This window comes from Struthio camelus, chromosome Z (assembly GCF_040807025.1).
Source record: "Struthio camelus isolate bStrCam1 chromosome Z, bStrCam1.hap1, whole genome shotgun sequence".
Classification (NCBI taxonomy): Eukaryota; Metazoa; Chordata; class Aves; order Struthioniformes; family Struthionidae; genus Struthio; species Struthio camelus.
The window spans coordinates 55,346,672-55,364,732 of record NC_090982.1 but is presented as its reverse complement, the minus strand read 5'-3'; the positions used below and the strand labels follow the sequence as shown (position 1 = coordinate 55,364,732).

Genomic DNA, 18,061 nt, shown 5'->3' with positions numbered 1-18,061 from the left:
CCTATTTTTCCCTTGAAGGCAGTAGAAAAAATAGAAGAAATGAATTTGGCCAGCAGTAATAATTTCGTTCTTTGTCGGCATTCTGCCTGATTTACTTAGTTCCGCTTAAGGTAGCTCTTGAATGTTTCTTACAGTCTTAAGCTATTTCCAAATGGAGGTAGCTTGGCTGCTTAATTAAATGTTTAAAAACTATGTGGAATCCTGAAGACTTGCTTTTACATAAACTTTGAAGGTAAAATTAGTTGTTATGGTATCATATAGCACACTAAAACATAATCTTCTTTTGAAGGTATGGTAGACGTTCATGCAAATGAGGTACGCAAATAGCAGGGTAACATAATTTTTCCTATTACTGAGTCAGTGGTTAGAAAGTTTTTACATTAACCATTGACTTTAAAAATTTGAATGGGAAAAAGGAGAGAGGAAAAACTGAAAGCAAAAAAGGAAGTGTATGTAACTGTGCTATAAGGAACAAATTTGCTTGCAGGAATTAACGTGGTGTTAGACATGGGATATCTGCTTTTCAAAGGCAGCACTCAGTTGCTTCAGAAAATCTTAGATTTGTTGATACAAATGGACAAATTGGGTTCATTACACGATCCATTTTATTTTGAATCTGTATTTAAGATAAAATACCTGCAATAGGTTATTCTCAATTATTCTTGCAGTGGAAGAGGATGCTGGAGTGATCAAAATTCCCGTTGTGAGAAAGCATGGCACTTATGGCTTCATAACAGCTGATTTTCTCTCTCGAAGTATTTCTGCACTTCCCAATGGCGTTGACTATTTCATCCATAACAACTCTGTCATTTTTCATCATGGTCAGAACCAGACTTTTATCTATATCTCTATTATAGATGATGAAGAAAGGTAATTAATTTTTCAGATATTTATTTGCTAATTTACTTTTGAGCAATCTTCCTTTAGCCTGTGTTCTATGCCTGCGTATAGAATTGGTGTTGAAAACAAATTGCTGCAGTGGTGAAAAATTGCCTAGGAAAAAAATAAACTATTATTAAAATTTCATAGGTTATGTAAAACTTATGCAAAACCAAGACATTTTTCTCGTCAGATTATCAGAAATACGAGGTGTTACTGATATTGCTGTGAGTAATAAAATATTTTGCACCACTTTCTTTTAAAAATGAGAGCTATTTAACAGGGATAGAATGTAGGATATTATTTTTATTTCAGATAATACTATACGTACAAATGGAAGGAACGTTCAGTTTTATGTTTTACAGAATTGTTTTCTGCATATCTTTAAACTCTAACTAAACAAAATCGATTAGATGTATGATTGAGTATTTAAGAATAGTTTCAAGCAGTTTTTTTTAAAATTCTGAGAATCTCCTTGCCTTTTTTGGTGCAGTGAATTTGCTGAGCAATTTGAAATCCAGCTGACAGGAGCCACTGGTGGAGCAGTCCTTGGGCTCCACCTGGTGAGCCAGGTCACTATTGCTAAAAGTGATTCCCCCTATGATATTGTCCGATTTCTCAACCAAAGCCAAGTTATTGTTCCCAACCCTGAAACATCCATGACAATGTCCCTGGTGCTGGAAAGAACTGGAAGATTGCTAGGAGACATACAGGTAGGCCCTAGCTGTAGAAGATTTTGAATGCTTTCCAGTAAATAGTTCAAAAAGCTACTGCATTATCCTTCAAAAGCCTCTTTTTGACTTATTTCTAGAAGGATAATTGCAGCTTTTTATTAAGCCTCTTTGCATGTAGTCGTGGTATAACCGCAAATACTATTACCTTTGTTATGTTCTTTCTGTTCTGCTTTCATCCTGTTATATATTATGGTCTCATGTACTTTATTTTAAATTAGCTCTTAATTCTGTCAAAAATAACATACAGTTAATTTCAAGCACCAGCAGTAGTTTCATTCAATTCAGATGAATTGCTTCCTAAAGCTGGTCAAAATTTTTTCAGTAGATTGTCTAATATGCATTTTCTAGATTTTTCTCCCTGCCGTACAAACCACTGATAAAGGAAGGTGTACACGTGAACCAGCATAGGCCTTTCACAGTCTTGGAAAATGATCAGAGAATTGGCAGTAAAGATCATCAGCTCTTCCTTTTCCTCTGTAAAAATTACCTGAGTCGTCTTTTTGGTTCTAGAAGTCATTTGATAAAACTATCTGAAAGGAAAGATGTCGAAGATAATCATTTTAAAATGCTTAATTTGACCTCCTTAAAAGCAAATCTGATTTGTGGGAAATTTTGAAATATTCTAGTTTTTAATCAGGCTAAAATATATGAACAATTATTTAAGAGATTAAGATCTTTTATTACAGGTTATTCAGAACATATTTGTCTTTTTCTGTCTTCATACAGCACTTAGCAGGGATGATTTTGATCATGAGTACTGATCTGGGGAGCTTTGAAAACAAATGGTGAAAGAGCACAAAATAGAAACTGGCCTGTGTGTTTCCCTTTACATGCTAATTAAAGCTCAGTTTCTCTTCTGTTCATTGATGTCAATAATTTAGAAGTGTTTTGTAAATTAGCATTATGGCTAACTCTTCACAATTTCCTTTGGTAATTGGTCATATTTATTTTTCCAAAAGATTACAAAATTTCCCACATGCAATTCGTTATGAGTATTCTGTCTTCTGTATTAACAACACAAGTTTAAACACCATTAATCACCTTACCTTAAACACCATTAGTCTTGTATCAAATTCAAGAATCTTATGTCACTTATGCTACCTTGTGATTTCTCCCTTAGGGGAGGGGCTATTATTATGTATCACTACTCTAAATTTGAAACTGGTATCTTCCACAGATTAATTGGGACATTTTAGGACCCAATTCAGAAGAAGTTTTATCCCCTCTGAATAGTGACATTGGTGACCCTGTGAATGGATCATTTTATTTTAGAGAAGGAGAAGGAGGTCTGAGAGCTATTAATCTACAAATCTATCCCCATGAAGAAGTTGAAGTTCAGGAGATCTTCATTATTAGACTGAGCCTTGTGAAAGGTGAAACAGAAATAGATCCCAGGGCAACCAACATTACACTAATAGTAAGTTATTGTTGCATTCTTTTCTCCTCCTCTTTCCCATATCTGTGTTGATGCTAGTATTTATCCTACAAAGCTGTTAAACATTAATGTGACTGACTGCATAGTTGTAATTGCGTAGCTTTCTTTTCCCCATACTACTCAGGAGTACTGTTACGGCTTCACTTCTGAAAAACAAACGCAAAGAATCTATCAGTAAAATAGGTATATAAGCCCTGACTTGGCCTTCTTTCTTGCACGCTTTCATGGTCCTCTTTGGAGAGGGAATGGGTTTGAGTCCTCATTCCTACATGTCAGTTTGTTGTTGATCCCTTCTCTGACATACTCTTCTCCAGCTGGCATATATAAAAGAAAGGAGAGAATCTGGCTATAGCAGAATAAGACATAGAGGTGGGGGAGAAATGCAGAAATATATGGGAGAAAGCAGAGGAAGTTGTCAAGGAGAAATACTTGCTCTAGGGGTATTGAAACAAAGGAAATATTTGCTAGAACATTATAAGAAGGTAGCAAAAACCAAATCCTTCCTATAAATAGATTTTTTTTTTTTAATTTTTATCCCCCTTCCCCCCCCCCAAATCTGTGAAGTAAAGAAGTACTGGAATCAGGTGCTACTTTCACAGATTCCTCAGGTTCTTCTTTAGGGATGCAGTCTTATCCCTTTGACTGAAATGCTTTGTTTTGCTCCCCAGTGACTTGGCTTCTCAGCCAGCGCTGATGGCTTCTGTAGAGCTAATCCAGGGCAAGACCTTGGGCTTCTTTATGTAGTGTGATTGTTACGTCAGGCTAAACTACAGCTGTGTAGTGGGAAAACACAAAGGGCTTCAGATCCTAGGGTTACTACTTCTGTATGTTTGTGGTTCCCTCCATTTTTCCTTAGCTTTTCAAAAAGCTATAGGAAGAAGCTGTAGAGATTAGACAGGTTTTTGACTCTTTTTGTGAAAGATTTTCTTTCATGGTAGAAGTTTAACCTGAATTTGCAGCAAGGGTTTCTCAAAAATACACTTGTCTGCTTGTGTCTCAGATCTTTTGTTCCCATCAGTCAGGTTGAGCGAGGATTCAGTTTGCTTCCTATTTTCAGAGACTCAAGAATATCAGTGGGTTCTACATATAAATCTGTAAATACTGACTAACAAAAAGAAGATATGTTAGTTATTACTAGGTGTCTAGACGTTTCAGAGAACCTCTCTCAAAATAAAACTCAGTTTTAAGTCAATTTACCATGAATTCTTGTCGTACAGCTAGTGATTCACACAGATGGATGTTGATTAACTCTATCCCAGAGGCTGAGTTTGCAAAGTGGTGATGTTAGAAGAATTTCTATACACCAGCCTAAGGTGCCTGAGCATTTCCTGTTTTAATCAGGGTACTTAAATAATACATTTGAAATAGAACCTTGTCCTTTTCTTTCTTGTACAGCACTGAAAAACTGAAAAGGGGATATCGTGGTTTCTCTGCTATCTCTTAATATCTTACCTCATGTCTATGGGATGTGTTTTCCAAATCCTTTCAAAATTACTTTACAGTCTGAAACAGGTCTAGACCATTTAAAATTTGGAAGTTGTTTAAAGCTGAATGGCCGGAATCATTGTCATTGCCTGGTTTGTTTACCAATAACGCTTTTATTCAAAGCCTAAGAGCTTTGTGTCTTTATTGATAGCATCATATTATTGACACATGTTCAATTTATAACCTGCTCCTCCTCCTTCATCTACACTGTAGGATCTTCTCTCAGAAGAGCAAGTCATCCACAGATTTAGTATTGCTGTGTGTGTGTGCATGCACATGCTTCATATCACTCTCTTCTGAGACCTTGGTGGTTCTACCTACTGTTTGTTTTTCATTCATACAGTCTCTATTCTAATTGCTACTGTACTCTTGAATCTTTTTATGAGGAGAAAACTCAATCAAAAGACTTAAGATAGATGTGCCTTGTTGCACCTAACAACGAAAATCTCAGTGATTTGAACAAGAAGATAACTCATTCTATATTTCTAATTTTTTTTTGTTTGTTTCCTTATAGATACAGAAGTTTGGTGATCCCAATGGTATTGTGCAGTTTGCTCCTGAGTCATTATCTGAGAAGAACTTTACGGAACCCTCATCAGTGGAAGGGCCACAGAGTATTACACTATTTGTCAGACGAGTTCAAGGCACTCTGGGAAGCATAAAGGTATTCTCGCTCTTTTTTAGTTTCCTTATAAGCAGTAAAATGTGAAATTTTCTTCAGGATGAACATATGAAGGACAATGGGAATAATTTTTTTCTGTGCCTTTCAGTTGCTTGCTTTTCATTTCACTGTGAAATGCTGCCTTTTAGACTGAATTTAGCAAGGGTTTCAGCCCTAGTCCTTGTGGTTTGGAAAGCTGAACTCAGTCTCTTCACTAGTCAGGAAAAAAAATTCATGAAACTGTACATATTGCAGTGCTGCTCTCTCTTCTCTCGCTCGCTCTGTCTCTCTCTGTGCTTTTGATGGGAGAATGGAACAGAGCATACTTTCATAGTAAGCCTTCTTTGAGATGATCACAGCTTACTCTTTTCCAGCCATTGCCCAAGGTAAGAACTGGACTTTTAAAATTTTGAATCAAGACTGACATTGGATTTTACCCAAAGTTGTTTAGAAGTCAGCATTTTAATGAGTGTTTATGTTTCATTCTTTAATTTCAATTAAAAAAAAATCTACTGTGTTTAGTGAAGACTCTTGGCCCCTCTCTGAATTGAGGAATCTTAGAGAGAGGAAAAGCAGCAAAGAGTGTGACCAAATGGAAGTAATTTTAAAAAAGGTTCAGAGATCCTGTATAATTTTTAAGAAATCGTCTTAAGATTTGCAGAGGAAGTCTTTACATTCATAGTACTGGTGTTAGAAGAACAGCACATTCTCCTTTTGCGCAGAGATAGTCTGTGAATATCTTTCTGTATATACCTTAAGCAGTTTCTCTTTTACATACTTAAAAACAATCTGTGCCCTATGCTGTCTGTAGTGAATCCTGAATGTGAAAGCGTATGACCCTGTGGTAATTTGGTTTGGTTTTTTACTTATTTCAGGTTTACTGGGAAATATGTAGTGATTCTAACATCACAGGTGACTTCCTTCAGACAGAGGGATCTGTTGTCATGGCTGACCAGCAGAGTACGGCTGAGATAATTATCTATCTGTTACCTGATGATGTTCCAGAACTGGATGAAAACTATGTGGTACAGCTGACTTCAGTGGAAGGTGGAGCCGATTTAGACCAAGAGAAAAGAATTTTAAAGATCAGTGTTTTTGCAAATGACGATCCCCATGGAGTATTTGCCTTGTACTCACATCAACAGTCAGTATTAGTAGAGAGAGACCTTAGTCGGTATGTTCAAATTAATGTAACTCGGCATGCTGGGGCATTTGGAGAAGTGATCGTTGAGTACCATATCTTATCTCATCATGAAGACCTAATTGCACCTGAGAATGTGGTGGGGCGCCTATCAGTAAAAGAAGGTGCCAGCTTTGAAGTGAAAAGAGTGCCAATAAGCAGCCAGGTCTGTAATATCCTTTTAGCTCCTTAGATAGCTACTGTTTACGTTTGTGTTCATCACCATACAAATGTGTTGGAATAAGATATTTAACTCAGTCGTATCTACTGTGAAGATGCAGGAAAGAGTTTTAATAGTATGAGTTTCCTATTTATAGAATATAAGCATGGTTAAATATCACTTTTTCCACATAATAATTATAAAATCAGTGCTGTACATATATTCATGTATTCAGTTTGTCCCTCTGTCATTGCTTTGTGTTATTATCATTTCAATGTTTTTATCATTATGTCCATCCAATTCTTTTCTCAAGTTCACCTTTTGGATTGTCAGTAGCGGTCTGTGAGACTCATGAAGCAGTAGATAAATATACCTTCAGTCTTCTGTACTCCCTGGTTGTTTATGATTACAGTCTTGCATCTACACTTTGGTAAAACCTAAGGATTAAAACCAAGTTGAGGCCCACTACATTAGATACAGTTCATAAAAGTGGCGATAGTTGCCTTACAAACATTCCAGCAAACCGCTTCACAGCATTGTTGTTGCTATTTTGAGAAAGATGATCAATAAATTACTTGTCTTGAAATAGCTGATTTTTTTTTTTTTTTGGAAGTAGAACAAAAGTTGCAAATGGTTCTGTTACATAATTCTTTGAATTGGTGGATATTGGTGGAATTAAATTTCGACCTCTTTTCTTAAATTCTCTCTCTCAAAGACATTTCTTTTACTGGGATCGAATTTTACTCTGGAACTGATCAGTGCAAGCCTGGTTAGGGGTCCTGCCAAGGATGTGCCCAAAATATTAGAAAAAGCGAAGTCAGCTATTCTACTTATTCCTGAAGAAGCTGCCAATTCACAGGTGAGCAAACTGGCTGCAATGTAACATTTTTAGCACAGGAGGGAGCTACACAACACTTCATTGCAAAATATAGCTACTGTAAGGATTCAATTGACACCTTAACAATTTTCATAATTACAGCCAATTTAATGGCTGACAAGACTGTTATAGTTATTAATACTGTATGTTATCTAGTCTTTGCGTATTTTTCGGTTCTTACAGAAATGTGTTAATACTGTTTAAAAATATCTTCATCTGTTCATTATACATTCCAAAAAACTAGAGTAAATAGTGTAAGTATTATAGTTAAGCTACTCTATTGTTTTCATGAAATGAAAGCCCTAAGACTTTAAGGAAAATAACTGATTCTGGGCAATGTTATGTCTTTAGGTACTGCAGCCCAAGAGTAGATAATAGCATGTACGCAGTAGTATGTACAACAAGAGATGGAGATCGTGCCTTTTTTAAATTTAGTTAGCAGTATATTTAGCTAGTCATGGAGTGGGAAATAATGAATTTGGCTACTTTACATGAGAGTAGGGAAAAGAGTCTTTGCCTCCACTGGTATAATATATGTGTTTTAGTTGCCTTTTTGTATATTGGACAAAGAAAATAGCATGTTGGGGTTTTCTCTCTGAAATTCTGTTGAAGTTTTTATTAAATTGCTTTAATGTCTTGAAAGACTGTTCTATCTTTTAATTTGTTAACTGAACTTAATTCAAATGGTCTTTCTGTAAACATTGCTTATCCATCTGTCACTGCTTTTAGATTTTTTGAATTATCCTTTTAGCCCCATTTGCTATTTGAAGGGAGGGGGAAAAAAAAAAAAAAGCAGATTATTCTAGCAAGAACATTTCCCCGAACAGTGTCATCTAGCAGCAGCTTCCTTTTCACTGGATACACAATTAATAATTTATTTTAGGTCTGTGCCTTTATAGTCCTGCAGCTATTGCCTGTGAGAATTAAGGGTGTATGTGTTTGTTTTTCTTTAAAGGGCAGACACACAAGGCTATGTTCAGAGTTTTCAGTACGGAAATCTGAGTCATATCTGTTCCTTTTCCCTGCGATCTAATTCTCAAAAATGTCATATTTATAAATGTTGTTGAAGTCTTGTCCAGGAAGTGTGGATGTATATGTAGTTATTGTAAATGTTTACAGTATGCTTGCACATATGTTATTGCCCATTCTTACCTCATCTTATGCAACGAAATTTATTGTGTTTCCATAGGTTGGCTTTGAATCTGTTATTTTACGCCTTACAGACATTGTAGCAGGAACAGGTCAGGCTGTGATAACCAGAGAAGGAGTTTATGGTTCTGTGACAGTTAACTGGACTTCTGGATACCCACCAGACGTAATCACTGACTTTGTTCATCCAGGCAATATTACTCCTTCTTTTGGTGAGTATTTGTCTGAAGAAAGAGCTACAGAAGTTCCATGAGTGAGTGAAGATACTCCATTTTAATTGTTTGCACCTGTACACATTTCCTCTCTTAATGAAGCATCTTTAGAATGAAAGTATGTGGTCTGATTTTCGTCTGTGACTGACATGTTTATTTAGTCAGTAAGAAAAGAATTACGTTACATAGATACATGTCTGTGAGCTAAACACAATGCCATGCCCCTAAAGAACAGCCTTATAAAGAAAAGATAATAGACTTTTGTTGTGCAGATTTCTCCTTCCTAAATGAAATGATACTGTGATTGAAGTCCCTCTCTCAGCATGTTCCCAGGGGAAAAGATGATTTCTATTTAGTGATTTTGAATTGCACTCTCTCTCTTCTCTCTCTCTTTTAATTCAGGTAGTACTGTATTTTCCTATGGTGAACAGAGCAAAGTAATTTCATTTCGCGCTACTCCAAGCCTAAATAAACACGAGTCATTTGCTGTCTGTCTAACAGCAGTGCAAAGCAATGTGTCTGGTGGGGCTCGCCTGAGGTAAGGATGTTATAATCCTTATAGCATGCATGCTGTAAGAATTACAATCTATGTACAGGCATACACCTTATGCAAATCTCTGTTAAATTACAGAAAGGTATGAATATGTAGTCTCTTAAATTTGTAAATCTTGTCTCAGGTAGAAACAAATGTCAGTACTGCAGATCTGACCTAATAGTCAGAACTGAGGCTTTCCTCGAAGTCACGTCTATTTCATGCCAATCAGATGCAAGGTGTAATAGGTATGGTGGCAATAATGGAGGCAGTTAAGGAAAAGAAGAAGCCAGATTTGCAGTTTTAGCCAGAAAGCGAAATAATGAAAGTGAAAAAGGTTCAGGTTAGAGTGGTGATCTCATGAGACTTTTTATTATTTGCCCTCTAACACTTCTCATTAATCTCCCTAAAAGTTCATAACTAGATGATCTTTGATAACAAACACTATTTAAAATAAATAAATTGAAACGAGTAATGCTCAGAAGATATCTTAGTTTTTTTAAAAAGAACATTTAATCTTAGCAACTAAAACATTATATTTAGTGTAGGTTTCAATCTCAATTAGGTGATTTATTCTTCAAGTTATTTTCATTCTTCCCTACTCATTGGTGGCTAAAACTGGAATTATAAAAAAGGATGAATGTAGAATAACAGTGCGTATGAAGAAAGGTATTGGCATCACCATGTTACTTCCTTCAGATGTGCCAGTCTAGTTATAAAGCATGAACTTGTGCCTAAGTACTGTGACAGGCCTTCTCCTAGGCCTGTATGTCCTTCAGGCTGGTGTCCTCACAACACCTATTTACCATGCAAATTAAATACCTTGAATCTATGAGAATGAAGTTTTTTAGAAAACTTAGGACTAGATCCCACAGGAAGTAAAGCTGGCAATTATTTTAAAGGGTTTCTGACTCCCTTAAAGGGTGGAAAGGGTCTAGTTTATTTACCAAAATCCAGCAGTGCAATAGTGCTGTTTGGTAGCCTCTGTCATTGAATACTGGGTCAGTTCTAGAGAGAAGCGCAAGACCCAAGGTTTAGCAAAGGCTCTTTTGGATGCAGATTAACATAGTCTTTATCTCTATACTTATTCTTCTCATAAGAGGGAGATGTATTAAATACGAACATAGGAATAGTGGGGCTCAAATTTGGAAAAAGTTACTATCAGAAATATTTTGAGGGGACAGTGCACTGAAACCCCATTGTAAGTCTTAAAATAACATACTTTCATTCTTTAGCTTCCTAGCTGTAACTGTAGCTCTGGTAACATCCTTCTAGTCTGCAGTTTTCTCTTTGTAGAGAAAGTTTGTTCTGTGGTTAAAACTAGTATTATTCCAAATGACTGTACTGTAATATATCTCCCTGCATTGTGATCACAATAGAAAGACATCGTACATTCCTTCTCCCTTCATTTTCTCAGGAAGACCTTTTTTTTTTTTTTTTTTTTTTTTTTTAAACCTTTACTGTCTCCTGTATTGCTAAGAATTGAGACTGGCCTGTGGAAAACTATTTGGCCTGATCATTCCAAGAACGCTTTTTAGGAAGCCTCTTTATGCCTTCTCTCTTACTGTTGCTGTTTCTTTCCTCTACTGTTATCACCCAAATTCTACGATTTTTTTTGTCATCCGCTTTCTCACAGCCATCATTGATTATTCACTAGAAATTATTCAATTTAGGTGTTTTACTTTTCATGTTTCTTGTTTTCTCGCTCAACTTTTATCCTGTCTATTTCAGGACAGGATTTACAATAGCTGAAATTGAGCCATTGGGGATCTTCCAATTTGCTCCTGACTCAAGATACGTTTCAGTTGAAGAAGACGTTCAGGCAGTCACACTGCATGTCCAAAGACTGTTTGGTTTTCAAAGTAATCTCACTCAACTGACATATCAGACTACTCCAGGAAGTGCCAAATCTCTAGAAGACTTTAGACCCGTCTATAATGGAGAGCTTATGTTTGTACCTTTTCAGACAAATGCTGTAGTAGAAATAACAATAATTGATGACACTGTTTCTGAAATGGAGGAATTTTTTTTTGTAAATTTGACTGCTGTGGAAGTTTTGGGAGTTCAACCCTTGAATCCTAACCGGAGTCCGCGTCTGAATCCAGCTTTCAGTGTTGCAACAATTAATATCGTAGCTAATGATATTGTTCATGGTATACTCAGTTTGGGGCCAGAGTTTATATATATTGAAGAAGATGCAAACAATAGTACCCCCAACATAGTGATACTTCATATTAGAAGGACCCAGGGTTTTGCTGGTGATATTGAAGTAACAGTTAAAACCTTTGGTGGAATAAGTGCACAGAGTGGAGTAGATTTGTATCCTTTTGAAAATGCTTATGGAAAATCAGACTTTACATGGGCAATGGAAGGAGAAGATTTTGAGGAACAGTCAATCTCTCTGACTTTGCTGGATGGTGAAAGAGAAAGCAAGGTATCCATCAGAATTTTTGATGACGACGAGCCTGAAGGACAGGAATTGTTCTATGTTTTCCTCTCAGATCCTGAATGCGGAGCTCAGATCGTGGAAGGAAAGGATGATTATGGATTTGCTGCTTTTGCAACAGTAATTATAGCAGGTAGCATTTATTTTCCAGAAAACTAGTAAATAAGTCTGAATTAGCGAACAGTAAATAACTCTAGTTTTATTAGCAATTTTCATGTAAAGATTGGAATTTCTTATTGGAGAATAAGCAGGGTATTTGATTCTCAAATATGAGTTTTTCAGATCAGAGGAAGCTATCTAATGTTCCTACACCAAACCTCACCATACCTTACTTAGCAATGTAGCTCAAAATACACTTTGTTTGCACTCCCCTTATAGATGCTGCTCATGTCCATTCTTATACTGTTTTACTTGATGAAGAGAAGGACTAGTCTTGAACTTTTTTCCTTCACGTGTAGTGGCATTGTATTTTTTTTCCTTTTTTTGTGCATTTTGCCACTTTTATATTGTACTAGGTTTCTACAAAGTTTAAAGAACAGGGAAGTCTGTTCTGACTTTTAGATTCTATGTACTTCATCTCTGAACTTGCTCAGTTTAGTCATCCTCTGCTTCTGGAGAAGGAGGATAGGAATGGGCTTAGCCATCTAAGGAAGAATTTTTCTGTTGGTTGCTGCATGCTATGGGGGCAGAATAAGATCATAGCTCCAATTACCCTTAAATTGTAAATATCTATCAGATTTTTGGATTGAACATAAATTAAGTTTGAAGATAATATAAAAAAAAGGTTTTAAAAACAAGTTGGGAATAAGAACACTTTAGGAGATTTGAGGGCTTTTGTTTTGTTTTAAATCAAGAAACTCATATGAAAGGTCCAACTGGAAGTTGTGTGTAAGCAGATACTTTTAACAGAACAAGACAGATGTTGGGGATCGGGATGAGATCCTGCTCTAGGATGAGTTTATGCAACAACCAGAATTACATATGCAAGAACAAACTATTTAAATTGTGTGTTCCATTGATATGCAGAGTCACTGGAATTCAGCATGCAAATAACCACTTGCCTGCATATGCAGGTTAACCGAAGAATTATGTGCATAAGTGCAGGTTGGAATTTGAACTTGTATTGAATCCCATAGAAGTGTATTAACATGTTCTAGACTTATGCTCTGAGTAAAGTGAATACAGAAAATAAGATCAGAAGACAACATTGACAAAGAAGAATGATCAAAGCATATATCTGACTTCAAACGTATAGCTAGAAACATACATCAGGTTAAATATTTATATATGCACATAAGCAAACACACAGGTTGTGTTAATCTTCTGTATATACATTTAAGTTTAACGTGCACTGGGTCTGAAATAGATTCCCTTCCCAAATGTAGAGTAAAGCTGTCATTACCCATGAGGAGAAATCAGGATTTAATGGGAGGTCATGAAGGCATTAGCCCTCCTAATTAGTCCTCTCATTAGTCCTGTTTGTGTGTGCGTGTGTGTCTTGTTTTTTTGGGTTGTTTTTTTTATCTTCCCTGCTATTTATGTTCCTGCGAGAACAGTGCAGTATTTCCAGCTCCCTAGTTCCACACACTGAGTTAAGGATGCAGGAGAAAACCTAAACTACTCATCTGGGAAAACGAAGGGGTTCAACAGCATTATGGGGGAGGTAGGACGGGATGAATAAGGTGGCTGAAGTCATGTCCTTGGAAGCCTGTCTTTATCTCATAACCAGATATGACATACTGGCAATCTAGGGGCACAATGAAGTCCATTTCTGTGTAGAACAAGTATGTTTTAACGATTATAGTAGACGTAAGATAGATAAAGCGAGTATTTCGTTGGGGCATTACAAGCAAGGTTTTTGAAACCGTTCTGGGCCAGTCTAACACCTCGTCTCTTGGAGTCGAGGGCCACAGAATTCAGTCAGTTTGCTGAACGCTGCAGAAAATGCAAGGTTGTCTGCATAGGTGCTGCCAGAATTCTCAAAATTATTTATTCTACCAGTTAAAATAATATGTAGTCATACAAACATTTGAAGTTCTGGATAAATATGGAGAGCAAATTAAGAACTGTCATATTAAAAGACATTTTCTTTTCTATTCTTTGGAAATGTTTCCTGCTGGTACTTTGCAGCATGCTTCAGATATCTCCTTTTCATCTTTTTAGTAGTTTTCTACATTAAAAAATACCGTTTAGTCTCAACTTAATTTTCTTGTAAATTACTTTCATGGACTGTTTCCCATATAGGAAATGATCTCCAGAATGGCATTTTGGGATTCGTTCCAGAAGTGCAAAGCGGTCTTGTTCTTGATGAAGACTCAGAAAATAGAGAGGTGCTGCTGATTGTCACAAGGCAACCAAACAGGTGCAGGCAACAGCTGATAAAACTGCTGTCCACATGTGCTGTAATGTGCTGTGTTGAATCAAGGATGCTGCTGTTAGTGGAAGAAGTTATCGTAGAATTTTATAGTAAATCTTGACTTTCAGCTCCTGTAATAATTAGCCAGAATTTGGCAAAGTTAAGCTGTAAACATGAATAGGTTTGTCACTGTACTGTTACTAAACAGAAACAGGAAAAACGAGTATTTTCCAACTTATACCACAGTGAAGCAAGTGTGAGAAAAACTTCCCTATTGCTTAATGCTAAGTATTTACTTTGCTAAAGGTGCAATTAAATTTATAATCTCCTTGTTTACCTAAGTGTCGGCATTCTGCTTATGTCTTCTCTCACACAGATACTTTATTTTTCTAGTTAACACATGTATACTTTACACATTTATGTGTACTTTCAAAAGTATACTCAAGTGCTCTAAGTTAATTTCAAACTTATGGGGAAGCCAGATTTTGCCTGGTTTTCCAGGCAGGTGTTTCCCTTTATATTAAGGAAAGTACTTGGGCACATGCCTTGCTTTCAGGCTCCAGTGACTCTTACTTAGCTATTCTCATGTTTTCTGAAACAAAAGTTGAAAAGCAAATTGATCTGGGTGCCCCAAATTGCTTGATTTTTCTCCCTGTGTTACTTTGTTGTAATCCAATCATATTTTAGAGGAAGTAATTTAAATCAAGAGAAAGAAATTTTCATCTTAAAACAGTTTGTTCCCTAGTGATAAGTCTTGAATATTAATGGAAAACTGATGCATCTCCGGGGTGTATGTTTCCTAAAGCAATAGTTGTCTCCTTCAGTACATGCATAGTGTTTTTCTTTGCTTGTAGGGCTTTTGAAGATGTGAAGATCTTTTGGCGTGTGACCTTTAATGAAACTTCTGTTGTCCTTCTTAAGGATGGCATAAACTTGGAAAATGAACTTGTGTCTGTGCTAGGAGCCACCAGCTGCATGGCAGGTCAAACAATATGCAACATCTCTATTGAAATAAAACCTGATAATGTAAGTAATTCTTGCTCATTTATGTCCAACATGTTGTTGATGTTGTTGAGCCACAGCCTAGAAAGCAATGCAAGATGTAAGATGTTGGAAATAGTGATAAAAATGGTGCATTCTCATAGCTCAGTGGGGAGGCCATTCTCCTGCTTGAGATATATTTTATTCATTGGCTCTTTAATTTAAAAATAATATAGACAGTAGGGGGACACAGGCTGCCTCACTGAGTAAACTGGGATTTTGAACCTGGTTAGTCTAAGTAATGGTATCATTATTTAATGACAGCAGAAAGTGCAGCAGCTGCAGAGACATGCAGTTGAACCACGTGAAGCATAAGCATGTGCCATTCTAACAGGTGCTAATGGAAGGCTAAAGTTCCCTATGGCATTTCAGTAGATCTGTGTGTCTCATTAGTTAGTCAAGATTATTCCATTTCAAGAATGCTTAACACAGGCTCCAAATAACAACCCAATTAAAAATATATGCTGTATAACCCCCCAAATATTTCCTAATTTTTCCTCCAGTTGTAAGTACCTTATACATTAGTAACAAATACATTACGAAATGATGAAGTAATAAATGCACTCAATAAATATTTTACATTTTTTATGGTATGGCATATTCTAAGTTTTGAAGGTTTTGACTTAGTCAGCTGTATTGAGTTAGCGAAGAGCTGAATGCTGTTTTCCTAAGTATTACAGTATGATTTCCAAAAGTCCAGAACTGAAACAAAAAGCTATATTTGCTAATAACATAATTGACTGCAACAGTCGTAATGCTTGTCTTTTTGACTGTTATGTTATGGTCTTTTTTTTTTTTTTTTTTTTTTTTGCAAGTTTGCTGCTTCATGAGTATATATAATAGGTACAAATGACATATTTACAAATGAGTTCTGGAAGTAAGCTCAGTGATGAGAGATCTAGTTTTAAACATTGGTATTTGTATTGTAGGTTCCAAATCAAAGATGAGTTGCAGTGTCATACTGAAATTTATGATTGCTACCTTATTTTCAATAAACAGTTGAACATTAGGACTGTAGAATTGACTGAGCTAATTCATTGGTATCCAACACTAAAATTCAATCACCTGTATTTCCAGACTGATAGAAGATTTCTGTATATCTAAACCTTTGAAGATCTGTCAGATAATATCTCTAGGGTTTGTGGGTTTTGGATAGATTTAGTTAAACCTTCTGAGGTTTGCTTATATTACTGTAAACACTAAGGCTGTATGTTAAATTTTTTTTCAGAACTTTTTCTTGAGTTCAGTACTCGAACTACAGTAAATATTAATTGCAGTTTCAAAATTGCATACATTTCTGTGCAGTTTTTCCACTGGTATGTGTATACATGCCTTCTTTGTAAGACAAAAAGAAAGTGAAAGAACGCTTTTTTCACAAAATGTATACCTGTGTAACTCCATCATCTGGAAAACTGAACTCTTAAAGTGTTTACCTTCATGTCTCATGACAGACATACAGCCACAATATATGTAGTATATAAATAACTACTTTGTTTGAATAAAGTGAGATCACATGTGAAAACCTATGAGATTTCACTATTGCATGTGACAGTGGTGCTTTTTGCAACACTGACCTTTTAGAATACACTTCATTGTACTTATCAGACATTTTGAGAAGAATGGTTACGATAAATATTAGTACAAATAATTCATTGTGCATACAAAATAATGTATAATTTTTTTTAAGTTGGAAGTAGTGAGCCTTATAATGATAGGAAAATCCTAACTCATTTACAGGTACCTGAATTTGAAATGCATTTTTTCGTTGAGCTATATGGAGTAAGTGCAGGAGCTGCGTTGAACAGCAGTGCCAGATTTGCTCTTATAACAGTTCTTGAGAGTGATGCTCCTCGTGGTTTAGTGTATTTTGCTGTGGGATCTCGTTTTGCTGTGGCTCATAAGAAGGCTACTTTAATGAGTTTGCAAGTGCTCAGAGATTCTAGTACGTCAGTAACCACAATGGTTAGCTACTTCATGCAGGTAAGATTGACACGTTGTTCAACCGTTTTCTATTCTCTAAAAGGGAAGGTGACTGCCGTTAGCGTTTTTAGGAAACAGTCAAACATTCCCTGAGCCCATGTAGTCTACCTTCTTCATTTTTCTATTATTAGAAAGATTTAGCTTTCATTGCATTGTCAAGAGGAATTTGTTAATGGTAACTTCAGTAGCCTCAAAGACTGTGGTCAGTCACACATTAAATCCATTTCTTTCTTTGTTCTGAGTCTATTCTGAGACTTCAATTTTTGAGGCTTATTTCTCGAAAGTTATGCTTTAATCATAGTAGATCTCACCATCATGATTCAGATACTAACACACTTGCAGTGTTAGATTACAACTTTATTTACGCAAAGCACACTCAGGGAAAGAGAGAGGTTCTTTTCATCAGATGTTATTCCATGTTCTTGAAGTACTAACCTTGAAAATTTTCAGTGTGATGCAAACTCTCATAGGGTCAAGTGGATTATGTCATCCCCATTCATTTTTTGAAAATGTGTATAGTCGTAACAGTAGACTGTTCTAACTGCTGACTGTTTTATCTGTAAATGAGTGCCCCATTATTATTAGCAGGTGATGAGTATTCTCCCGTAGAAGAAATAGCACAGCTGCAAAAACGTGATTCTTTCTGATTCCGTACCGTTGTAACTCCAAAATCAGAGCATAGGCTGGAAGAGGAACTCCTCTACATTTGCCATTGTAGTGGCATAGGGCTTAGGCTGATCTACGTTATTGGATTTTATGCCTAAAGGCATTATTATGAGGGAGTGTTTCTATAACAAAGCGTTATGTGACCAGTGTACTTCTACCTCCCTTTTTAATACAAGGCTTTGTATGCTATTATCATATTGCATGTGTATATATTTTAACTACATCAAATAACTTTTTGTTTCTATGGATTTGTTATACAGTAGCTGGC

At 36.1% G+C, this 18,061-nt stretch overlaps 1 protein-coding gene across 1 annotated transcript in view; it reads left to right on the top strand.

The window, feature by feature from the left end:
- LOC138064775 (adhesion G-protein coupled receptor V1-like) overlaps window positions 1-18,061 on the top strand; it is a 273,548-nt gene that overhangs the window by 103,624 nt on the left and 151,863 nt on the right. Inside the window, exons 67-78 of the mRNA XM_068928702.1 lie at window positions 669-870; window positions 1,373-1,592; window positions 2,791-3,030; window positions 5,048-5,197; window positions 6,070-6,540; window positions 7,250-7,393; window positions 8,601-8,772; window positions 9,175-9,310; window positions 11,036-11,883; window positions 13,995-14,112; window positions 14,961-15,132; window positions 16,885-17,127. Coding sequence (XP_068784803.1) covers window positions 669-870; window positions 1,373-1,592; window positions 2,791-3,030; window positions 5,048-5,197; window positions 6,070-6,540; window positions 7,250-7,393; window positions 8,601-8,772; window positions 9,175-9,310; window positions 11,036-11,883; window positions 13,995-14,112; window positions 14,961-15,132; window positions 16,885-17,127 — 3,116 coding nt within the window. The remainder of the gene's footprint in view (window positions 1-668; window positions 871-1,372; window positions 1,593-2,790; window positions 3,031-5,047; window positions 5,198-6,069; window positions 6,541-7,249; window positions 7,394-8,600; window positions 8,773-9,174; window positions 9,311-11,035; window positions 11,884-13,994; window positions 14,113-14,960; window positions 15,133-16,884; window positions 17,128-18,061) is intronic.